The sequence below is a fragment of the Malurus melanocephalus genome, unplaced genomic scaffold (genome assembly GCF_030028575.1).
Source record: "Malurus melanocephalus ecotype Western Australia unplaced genomic scaffold, MMel_1.1 scaffold_56, whole genome shotgun sequence".
Classification (NCBI taxonomy): domain Eukaryota; kingdom Metazoa; phylum Chordata; class Aves; order Passeriformes; family Maluridae; genus Malurus; species Malurus melanocephalus.
The window spans coordinates 687,470-698,311 of NW_026623288.1; the positions used below are offsets into that span (position 1 = coordinate 687,470).

The 10,842-nt window shown below is 43.7% G+C and overlaps 2 protein-coding genes across 2 annotated transcripts in view; one reads left to right on the forward strand and one right to left on the reverse strand.

Annotated features, from left to right (window-relative positions):
• Positions 1-750, reverse strand: part of NKAP (NFKB activating protein) — a 5,513-nt gene extending 4,763 nt beyond the window's left edge. The window contains exon 1 of the mRNA XM_057365604.1: positions 742-750. Within this exon, the coding sequence (XP_057221587.1) occupies positions 742-750 (9 nt within the window). The remainder of the gene's footprint in view (positions 1-741) is intronic.
• A 2,990-nt stretch (positions 751-3,740) lies between these two features.
• Positions 3,741-10,666, forward strand: ZBTB33 (zinc finger and BTB domain containing 33). Its single transcript, XM_057365639.1, has 2 exons — positions 3,741-3,810; positions 4,942-10,666. The coding sequence occupies exon 2, from the start codon at positions 4,944-4,946 to the stop codon at positions 6,975-6,977; it is 2,034 nt and encodes a 677-aa protein (XP_057221622.1). The 5' UTR covers positions 3,741-3,810; positions 4,942-4,943; the 3' UTR covers positions 6,978-10,666.
• The last annotated feature ends 176 nt before the right edge of the window (positions 10,667-10,842 follow it).

A 10,842-nucleotide genomic window follows, 5' to 3' on the forward strand; every position in this document is an offset into this window, starting at 1 on the left:
GGCGGGGGGCGAGCCGCGGGCGGGGGGCGGCGGTGGCGCGGATCCTGTCCCGCCCCGCTCCGCRGGTACCGGCGCACGGCCGCGGCCCCGGGAGCTGTCCAGGGCGGCCCGGGAGCAGCACTGCCCCGCGGACAGCTCACCCTGCCCCGCGGGGCTCCCCCTGCCTTGCCCGGKCCCGGCGCTGTCTGACACGGCCCGGCCCGGTCAAGGCCCCGTTTGGAGTGCTCGGCCCACCGGCACCTCCCAGTGCGGCCTGACACGGTGCTGACCGCCGCTCCGGTGGCAGCGGGGCCGGGCAAAACTGACAGGACGAGAGGAAATGCTCTCAAGTTGCGTCAGGGGAGGTTTAGGTTGGGTATTAGCAAATTTTATTCATGGAAAGTGTGGTCAAGCRCTGGAAGAGGCTGCCCAGGGAAGTGGTGGAGTCACCATCCCTGGAAGTGTTCAAAAACCRTGTGGAGAAGGTGGCAGTTAAGGACATGGTTTAATGGCAAACGTGGTGGTGTTACTGGGTTCACGGCTRGAGTTGATGATCATCATAAAACTCTTTCCCAACCTTAACCTTTRTCTCTGAAGATGATACAAATTATATATTCAGATAAGACACCCACTCTCCCTGTTCTGTGAGTGTCCTTCCCCCTCAGGTTTGACCACGTTTCCACAGAGCTTTCTTTAAAAAAAACCCGAGTTTCTGCTTAGAAATACAGTGGAACATTGCTGGGTCCGGCCAGCTCTGCGTACATGGGGCATTTTGGACAGCTGCTCCACCCTGGGAAGCCCATGATGGTTTATGCTGTCTATAAATAATATCAGGGTATATGAGTCTCTTTTTCACAAATAAAACAATATTTCAACTCCCAAACCTACCATAAGCAGCATTAAAAAAATCTGTAAGATGGAGGAAGTCTATTTAAATTGCCTATTTTTGGGGGTGCAGGTAACCACGTGCAGAATAGGGAAGGAAAAGATGTACCGAGATTGTCCATGCATGTGATGTTACTGTCTCCYGTGTCTGTGTGAGGACAGCCCGGTTTCTCCCTGCTTGGGGCCCTGTGATTATTTTGGTGAATAGAGCTGACTAAATCATGACTAAAACATCTGCCTCAGGAGCACTCTGCACCTCTGTTATCTAATATCATAAGGACACTTGAAGTGCTTTTGTATACAAGTTATGTAATGCCCATGCAGTACATAACAGCATCTACRACAACTACTGAAGTCAATAAAAAGAATCACTGGACTACTAATTCAGTCATATGAGGCTTTATATAATACTTTCAGAGAATTCTTCAAAGCACAAACGGTGGATATTAGTATTTTAGAGTCTTTCWGAAGCAGTGATGTTTTATTTGAAACTCCCACAGTGGAATAATATTTCTGTTCCTAGAGGTARTCTTAGGTAGGATAACTGTTGAATTTCAATTGTGCTGAAAACGCTTAACTGTTCTGTTTATAAAATTTAATTGATTTTAATGTAAAATACATGTTTTYCTGATGAAGAATGTTACTTTTTCTCTCAGATTTGTCAGATCTTTAAAAGAATTTTCTATTTCACAAATTGATTTTTAAAAGAGCTCCCCAAGTTACTTAATTGAAAATTCATCACTGAATTGCATACTTTTTTGTCTTCTCACAAAAACCTGCACATATATTTCTTTAAATTTGTRCTTCATATTTTCAGAGCCTCCATCCTAGAGTTTTTTTGATCACTTCTATACATCAAAATAAAAGTCACTATTGTGTCTCCTATGTATTTTTTCAGTTCCAAAAATACCAGGTTTAGTTCTATGTTCTAGATGTTTCTTGTGAATATCAGATAAAATGGTTCCTCTATATTGTTATTCATATAGTAAGTTTTTATGTGACTTGAATCACCAAACACTTGCTAGGCTTATCTAAAAATAAAAGTGGAAAAAAACAACCCTCAAATGCAGGATATGCATGCTAGACAAAAAAAAAATATGCACATTGAAATTCAGCTTTCAGGTGCAGGAGGATGGTGGTARCTTCAGTCAAATTGGTTAAGCTGGGGAGAGCATTAGCTCTGTCCTGACTGCGGCAATGTGACAGTGGGCTTTGGATTTTACATCTGACAGGAGGAGTTGCCATAGAGAAAAGCTGCTGCAAAAAAAGATAAAAGTCAAGGAGATGGTGCAGCTCCCCCAGCAGCTTTTAAATCAGCTAGCATTTCTGTGCCTAAGAGTAAGTGGTTCAAAYCTGATTTTTGAGATCTGGTGATGCCTCAGGAGCAGGGATCCTTCCAAATCAATGCTTATCTGTAGCTGTAGATTTTCCTCTTAGTTATTTAGTATTGGAAGAAGCAGCAAGGAGAAGAAAAGTAAACCTGGAAGGTAAAAGGCTAAGAAATGGTTTAATTGGGACCATCACACATTTTTGGAGGAGAAAATAAGCACTGGATTAAGTATTAAAAGAATTATAGTATTATTTTCATTTAATATAGCCTCGTGTGTAAAAATTATTAACAASCTGTATTAAAGGAGAAAAGAATTGAAGGGTCGTATAYGAGGAGGGAAWGACTMTCTTGTCTCTGRTGAGTGTTTCCTATTATTTATTCACCTTTAACTGACTCTCTGGGAAAACCTAYAAGTAAACAGAAACTAGGTTTGTAACATTTAAAATCTGAAGGCTCACTTCAAAAAGACACTTCTGCTACAAACTATACAAATACAGGGAGCCTGGCAGGTGATTTTCTTGCTAGAAGAGCTCATAAACCTGGGCAGGACCGTTTCATTGCTGATTTATGGAGTGAAGGATTGCAGTAATTTCTGCCAGTGACTGTGGCCTGTTCATGTTTTTGGTCGAACTTGACAGGACATTTGTTCTTGTCAAAGTTTTTGAATCTTAAGAAAAATCAGGAACCCCTGTGGTTCAAGTCCACAGAATTCATAGGAAAAAAAAAAGAAAAAAAAGGAACAGATCAGTAACTGAAGATGAAAAATATCTTTTATGATCTTGGTGTTCTTTGAGCGTTCCTGAACAGTGACAGTTTTCAAGAGGCCGCATTGTAGATGTCACTTTGATGGCCACATGTCGAATGTGCCGAGAGCCGCGTTTTGTCAAAGGTGCTTTGTTGCCAAAGCTTTACACGTTTGTACAGCTGCTGGCAGAGTCTAACACGTGCCACTGTGGTGCACAGAACYGCCAGTCAATGCTGCTCAGCACTAGCAGGGGTGCTCAGGTTTGGGTTTCTCTCCCCTCGGTGCTGGGCGGAGGTGCCGGCTGCGTCAGCCTTGGCGGAGCAGCGCCAACTGCTCCCGGGAAGGAAATGAGACTCAGCGGGAAATAGCGTCTCCAAGGCCTTATCCACACGGGCAGCCATAAGGCAGGTGTCGGGGGTTTACTGCCGCCTCCGCCCGGGGCACGGAGCGCGGGGGAGCCGGAGTCAGGCGCGAATTGCCAAGGCCGCAGCAAAGCCGTGTGCGGGACCCAAAGCGGGCGTGCCAAGACCTGCGGTGGAGCAGGATCGGGGCCACACGGCAYCTCGGGGTTCGCAGCCGGCCTCCTGCAGGCGGGGCGGCGGTGTGGGCGGTGCGTCCCCGGCGGTGTGCGGGGCCCGGGATCGCAGAGCCCCGCGGGGTCGAGGTTCGCAGCGGCGGCAGAGAGAGCGCGGGGGGCGCCCGGCCCAGGGGCGGGAGAGCGGCCCGGCCCCGCCCCGGCCCGAAGCTTCCCGAGGCCGCTCGGGTCAGAGCCGAGGGCAGCGCGGGCAGCGCCCCCCGGCGGCGGCGCGGAGCGGAGCGGGGGTGGCGGCGGTGCGGGAGGCGGCGGGGCCGCGGCCGGAGCGCGGCGCAGGTAACGCGGGGAACGGGGGTTCGGGGGGCTCGGCTGTCCCTCCTGCCCCGCCGGGGGCTCGGCACGGTTCAACGGCACGGAGCGGCGGAGGGGCCGCCCGTTAGCGTGGGCCCGGCGCCGCCAGGCCGCTGCCCGGGCCCGCCGCTGTCAGCGCCGCCGCTCCCGCTCGGTGTGCGGCCGCGGACCGGGCGCTGCTGGCCCGAGGAGCCCCGCTCGGAGCGCTCGTTGTCACGGTCAGAGCCCCGGGGGCGCGGGGGAGCCGGGCCGGACGCGCTGCCGGGGCTGGTGTGCGGCGGCCGCGGGGCTCCGGCCTCGGCGTCTCATCCGGCCCGGCCCGGCCCGGCCCGGCCTGCGGAAATAAAGTTTTACCAGTAAAACTGGAGCCCCTGACTCGCTCTTCTGCATTTTGATGTTGTTTTTTGCGACATCATGCAACATTTGCAACATAGTTTTAATGTTGGTTTTTGCTTTTTTCCAAAGCCCCGCGAAGCTTGTTGGGGGGCTTTAAATGGGCAGTGCTGACAGATGGGTTACTTTGACTTTGCAGATATGTTTTGTTACAGTGTTGCCTCAGTGTGTCGGTTTGAAATACAAAGCCTTGCAAATATATGACATGGGGTTAAAAAAGGTTTATTTTTCTGGGGGGGAAGTGCGCTGTTCATAGAATTTTCATTAATTTAGTTAGCTAGTAATATGACACACAGATTCTCCTGTCTGGCCAAAATAACCTCATGTTACTAGGCCTTCTCATAACAATTTACAGAATATTTCACAATTTAAAAGAAATTAGTAACACTGTTTAAAGCTTCTTGAGGCACCCAAAACTTGCATCTTCTTGGTTTTATAATTAACCTTATTTGCTGTTGCATAAGATAAGGCATTGTTTCTGTGTTCCCCGCTGTATAAGAACAGAATATATTCAGAATTCCACTGACCTTCTGTAGAAGGTGAAAGGACAGCAATAAGAAACAATTTTGTGATGTGCTGTGGCATATAGCCTTATGATCAGTATCTCAGATTTTTCTTTTTCCARAGAAGGAACAGACACTAAATATGTGAACACTGTCATGCGGTTAAAAACTGTAAATCTGCATTGTTACTAATTTGATACCTTTTACTTTCCCTTTGTAGGAATGGAGGGGAAAAAACTTATTTCTGCAACAGACACACAGTATTCTAGCGTGCTCCTTCAGTCTTTGAATGAACAACGYGGCCATGGACTTTTTTGTGATGTTACAGTCATCGTAGAGGACCGTAAATTTCGAGCTCACAGAAACATCCTTTCAGCCTCAAGCACGTATTTTCACCAACTTTTCTCAGTGGCTGGTCAAGTGGTTGAACTGAGCTTTGTAAGAGCAGAAATTTTTGCAGAAATCCTTAATTATATTTATAGTTCCAAAATAATCAGCATTCGATCTGATTTACTCGATGAACTGATTAAATCAGGGCAGCAGCTGGGTGTTAAATTCATAGCTGATCTGGGCATACTTCCCGCCGAAGGCAAAAATGGGCCAAGTGAGGTTAAAGATGGTGCTTCAGAAACTTCATCTTCTGGTCCAAATCAAAGGGATGCTGAAACACAGGTAACTGTAATCAGGCCAGAGAGTCAAGAGGCAACAGATGGGATGCCAGTTATAACACAGTCTTTCTCCTTACATGGCATAGAATATGAGACTACAAAAATTACAGTGAGCGATTCGGATGATGAGGATGATGATGTCATTTTTTGTTCTGAAATTGTTCCTCCAAAAGAATGTACTAAAGACAAAAATGCTGCAAGCCAGAACCAGCCTTGCCCAAGTCCAGCTGGAGCTTCTGACCAAAAATCTTGTGGCAGTGGTGGTTCTCCCCATCTGACGAACACCATAGCAGCTCAAAACCTCACKTTGTCTGCCAGTCAGCTAAGCCCAAACCAAACACAATCAGGTGCTGAATCACTCGTCTCGGCAACACCRCAGCATTTTACTCCAAATATCATTGTGCTAAACAAGCCTCTGCTTAATGCGTCACTTGGTGCCAGCTCCTTGCATCAAACGCATGTGACTCCTACAATTAATTTGGTTGAGGAGAACCACCAGCCATCCAATAATGGCTCTGTAACTGAAGTGGAAGCAACTGCTGTTGATGATGAAGTTGAAGATGAAGTTGATGTCATTAGCTCCTGTAGTCCTGGTTCAGTCAGCAGCAGCTCTTTGGTTCAACAACCTTCAGCTCCTAAGGCAGCGAGYACTGAAGGATCAGGTGTACAGAAAAAACAGGTTGTTACATTTTCACAAGAGCCATCTGCTAAACMTGGAGAATTTAAAATAAAAATCTCAGATGTCCTTTCTGGAAACAACAAGGAATTAAGTTCGGGTATAGCATCAAAGAACGTGGCAGATGGGCAGAAAATTATAACATTAGATACAGCAACTGAAATAGGAGGCTTATCCACAGGCTGTAAGGTTTATGCAAATATTGGGGAGGATACCTAYGACATAGTCATCCCTGTGAAGGGTGATTCCGAGGAGGGGGAAGCCAAGCCTGGTGACACACCCAAAACGTCTGGTGATGAATCCCCAAAAGGGAAGCGCATGAAAGTAAAGCACGACGACCACTACGAGCTCATAGTGGATGGCAGAGTCTACTACATTTGCATCGTGTGCAAGAGGTCGTACGCGTGTCTGACGAGCCTGCGGAGACATTTCAACGTCCACTCCTGGGAGAAGAAGTACCCGTGTCACTACTGTGACAAAGTCTTTGCTCTGGCAGAATATCGCACCAAGCACGAACTTCACCACACCGGGGAGCGAAGGTACCAGTGCTTGACCTGTGGCAAATCTTTCATCAACTACCAAATTACAGCCTCTCACATAAGGTCAGTTCACAGCCAAGACCCTTCTGGAGACACCAAGCTGTACCGGCTGCACCCCTGCAGGTCCCTGCAGATCAGACAGTACGCCTACATTAGTGACCGCCCCAGCAGCGTCCCCGTGCTCAACGAGGGGGGAATTGTCTATCGTGTTGGCTCAGGGAAAGATGGCACTGAAGGAGCAACATCCAACTCTCCAGCCAAACACATCACCTGGGATGACATTTTYGTTCCGCAGGGAAATGAAACGATTTTTAAACAAAATCCCTCAGARGGAAGTACTGAATTTGAGTTTGTGATACCAGAATCTTACTGAATTGTTTTAAATGCTGGGAAAAGGATTCAGTGCAGGAGCATTGCAGCTGTTTTAACTGGACTGTTGATATTGCTGTAAAATCAAAGGTTAAAGTCAAAACAAGTTAACTGTTCTACCRAGTCACAAAATGGTAGCACTTAGATGGACTGTATTAACTGCAGCGATTTGTGGAAGCAATTCATCAGAAAATTTACTTGAATAGAGAGTAAGACATTTTTAAGGCATTGGCAGTATTCTGTTTTCGGGTATGTTAACATATTTTCTGGTTTGTTAAATTTGATCAAAACACGAGGATTTGTAGCTTGAAAATACACAATTTCTTCTAAAGAGCTGGAAATACTTCTAAAATAATTGAAGTATTTCCTGTACCCATACTTACCATGTAAACGCTTTCTTTCACGTTAGCACTTTAATGCTGAATTCTGTTTAGATATTAACCAGCAAAACAGTAAGACTTTTTCATCATAGTCTCTTGGTCATGGAACCATTTAAAAAAAATAATCCCACAACTTGCATTTGTGAACAAGGGGCCAAAATACATGATCCCCTACTACACTGGAATAGTCTATTTTTTGTCTAGCATCTTAATTCTGCTTTTATAAACATTATGAATTATCTGTCTTCATGCAAAAAGTCTTGTCAACAAGAGATACTTAATTAGGGCTAACTTAAACAAACTTTAYTTACACTTGGCAATATGGTGAGCAAGTACTCAATGTTCTGGACCATTATATTTTACTCTTTTTGCAATGGGGAAAAAAAAAACAAAACCCACAAAGCTCAATAGTGAAGAAACTTAAAACATTTAGGAAGGAGATAATTTTACCTTCTTTTTTTTTTACTGCTGGAAGAAATGYCAGTAGTTAGTTTGATAAAAAGCAAGGTTCTTTTTTTTCCCTTTTCAAGAAGAAGGGCTTCAGTCTGGAATTTAAATAATTCTGATTTTATGATATCAAATTGTGATCAAAATATTATTTGTTTTTAACTGAAGGCTTCTCAAAATTTTGAAGTCATGTAAATGCTGTATTGGTTTAGCATTGAGACTGCTGAGGGTCTTGTATGCCTGTTTGGCTAGATCTTCAAGTGAAAAAGGAATTTAGATATCCCCCATTTATACATTGTRGAAGATGAGGACTAAACCAAATATCAAAAAATACCCTTTATTCACCACGACCCTGAGTATAACCTCTCTGCAGTTGTCTAGTTGTCATCTGTTTCCAGGTTTGGGTTTATTATGTTGCCCTTTTATTCTCCTTGCAAYTGGTGCCTGTTTAAGCACTTAGAAGTTGAATTAGATGTCCAGCTTGGTCGGRAAATGGTAGATCTGAGAAAAAACAAACAGCTGTTTATTGGAGTCATAGTTTAGCATTTCAGAGTTAGTGACTTGTTGAATTTTTGTAAATGGTAATATGAAAACTCCTCAAGTTCTAGAGGTGACTGAGAAAGGCTGTTGTGGATAGTACTAGTTAATGAAACCTTTAATTGTGCAAATTGCAGTTACAGGTTTCTCTTTTTCCTGTTTTAAGTAAACATCTTGAGTCTATGACTTTCAAAGTTAAAGGTTTTAGACATGTRGTACTCTAGGCAGAAAGGCACTTAAATGGTAAATGGTTCAAATATAACTCRAGCTACTAAGAAGGATACCAGAAATCCATGTGAGCAACGATGGGAGGAGGATTTGTTTACCTGGTGCATGCAATGCTCAGCACTTCTCTTTTGTCAGCCAAGAACATGGTATACCTGATTATTTCCAGATCATATTGCAGACCCCTTTGAATACACTGGGACATGCTTTAAATGTGGGATGTAACTGAGGTGGCATTTCTGCAGTCAAACATTCTCCYCATGTGAAATGAGTGTGGATTGCCTGTGTCGGTGCAGGAGGCAGCTGGYTGGTGCTATGGTTCGACTCGCTGAACTTTGTGATGAGACAAATAMAATGTTATTTTTGTTATTGGCATGATACATGTTCAATCACAAAACATTCTGAGTTGGAAGGGAYCCACAAGGACCATCAGGTCCAATTCTTGGCTGAATTAAGGCCCGTAAGGGGATCTGGAATTAAGCATACATTACAGAGTGTGCAAAATTAAACGTAATGGCTATCACTACTTGCTGCTGATATATTTAAAACCTTAAATTAAACTGTGCCTAGTAAAGGTCTCTTTTTGGAGGAAAACTGGAAAATTAGGGCTTTGTAACTATTTTTGCTAGAAGACTCGTGCTTGCATGTGTCTCAGGGTCTTCAGTTTTCCTTGGAAGTGATTTTTAATATCCAAAGTCCAGAGATCATGTAAAGCATTTTTGAATTTCACTTCCGGTATTTATTGGTTTGAACACATGTTAAATTCATTCTTTTGAAACTTTTTATGGGGCCATGAGTGATCTTTTATATTTAGATTTCTGGCTATTGCACTTATATTTGTGTTTTTGTTTGTTTTTGTAAGCATTTAACTTCCAGTTTAACTTAAATGAAAAAGCTTATGTAAATATTAAGAAATTGGCTTTGGGGTAATGGAAGAAAAAGGTTGAATCTGACAAAGCATTTATACGGGAATTAAAAATTTCAACAGACTAAGGTAGCAAACCTCACAGTCATTTATTATGCATATAAAACTATTAACAGATCTGCTGCAGAATATGGTAATGGTGGCTGCATCCTCACTGTTTGGTTTCTTTGGGGATTCCTACCATAACATTCCACTATGTGAACTAAAAAATACTGAAATAACATCYGCTGCTTATTTATTTTGTTCTGTTAAGGCATGCAGCTTGTAAAAGGATGCAGAAGCTGRCAACTATATACATTGAATTCTGAGTTCTACAGCTATTGCCTAGGCAATGTTCCGTGTGAAACATTTCCTTGGTTTTCTGTGATGTATATAGTTGTACAGTCTTTCCTTAACATACTTTTTAAAGTTGTGTTCTACTTTTCATTAATCAATACTTGATATTAGTTCTTAGAGCTTTCTATGGCAAAAATAAAAAAACTTTAATTCTAAATATGGGTGTAGTATGTTTCTTTGTAATGGCAACTTAGTTTCGACAGTCTAACATGTTTGTAGCTTCCTTTTCCAGGTCTTTGGGAACAGCTGGGAACCCACTGTGGSGGGAAACAGGGAAAGGTGTTTTTATTTGGGCCTTAGTTTTGTTTGTTTTGATGCTATTTAGTTGTTTTTATTGAACACTTTCCAAGAAAGCAAATTAGCTCAACAACTCCAGTGTGTTGTGAGCCGAATGCTGCGATAGATGGGAGAGACGGGAACTCTCAGGACAGGCAGAGCTCCTGTGGAACAGTCTGACCAACTGCTGGCATTGCAAATGAGCTTAAAGTYGAGAAAAACATTCTTAGTGACCCGTAAAATGTCCATAGAGACCAGTAAAACATACATAGTGACCAGTGCAGTGCTTTCAGCTCACYCATAGTTTGGGTTCCTCTTCTTACCAGTGATTCATAGCAGTTCCACTGTTGGTGACCTGTGGCCAGCATGAGATGATTGGTTCCTTTGTGTAGACTTCTTATTACACATAAAGAATGTCATTCAATAAATAACATAACAAATTATGTTTTAGATGCCCTTATCTCCTTGGCATAGAGCTTCATCCTCACTCTGCTGACATCAAGGAGCAGCTGAYATCATCAGGACAGAATTGGGCCCAAAGTAAGCAAAGGAGACACCAAGACTTCACTGGTTGGATTAGTCAGATCTGTGTTACATGAAAAATCAGCAGTTTGAGTAAATGACTTTACAATGCTTGAGGTCAGGGCACCATGTTATGTGGGTAAAACTGCAGAATTATGAAGAGTGGGGACATTGGGGCCTTCAAAGACAGAATTTTAAAAAAAGGTGGCTGGCTGATCCTG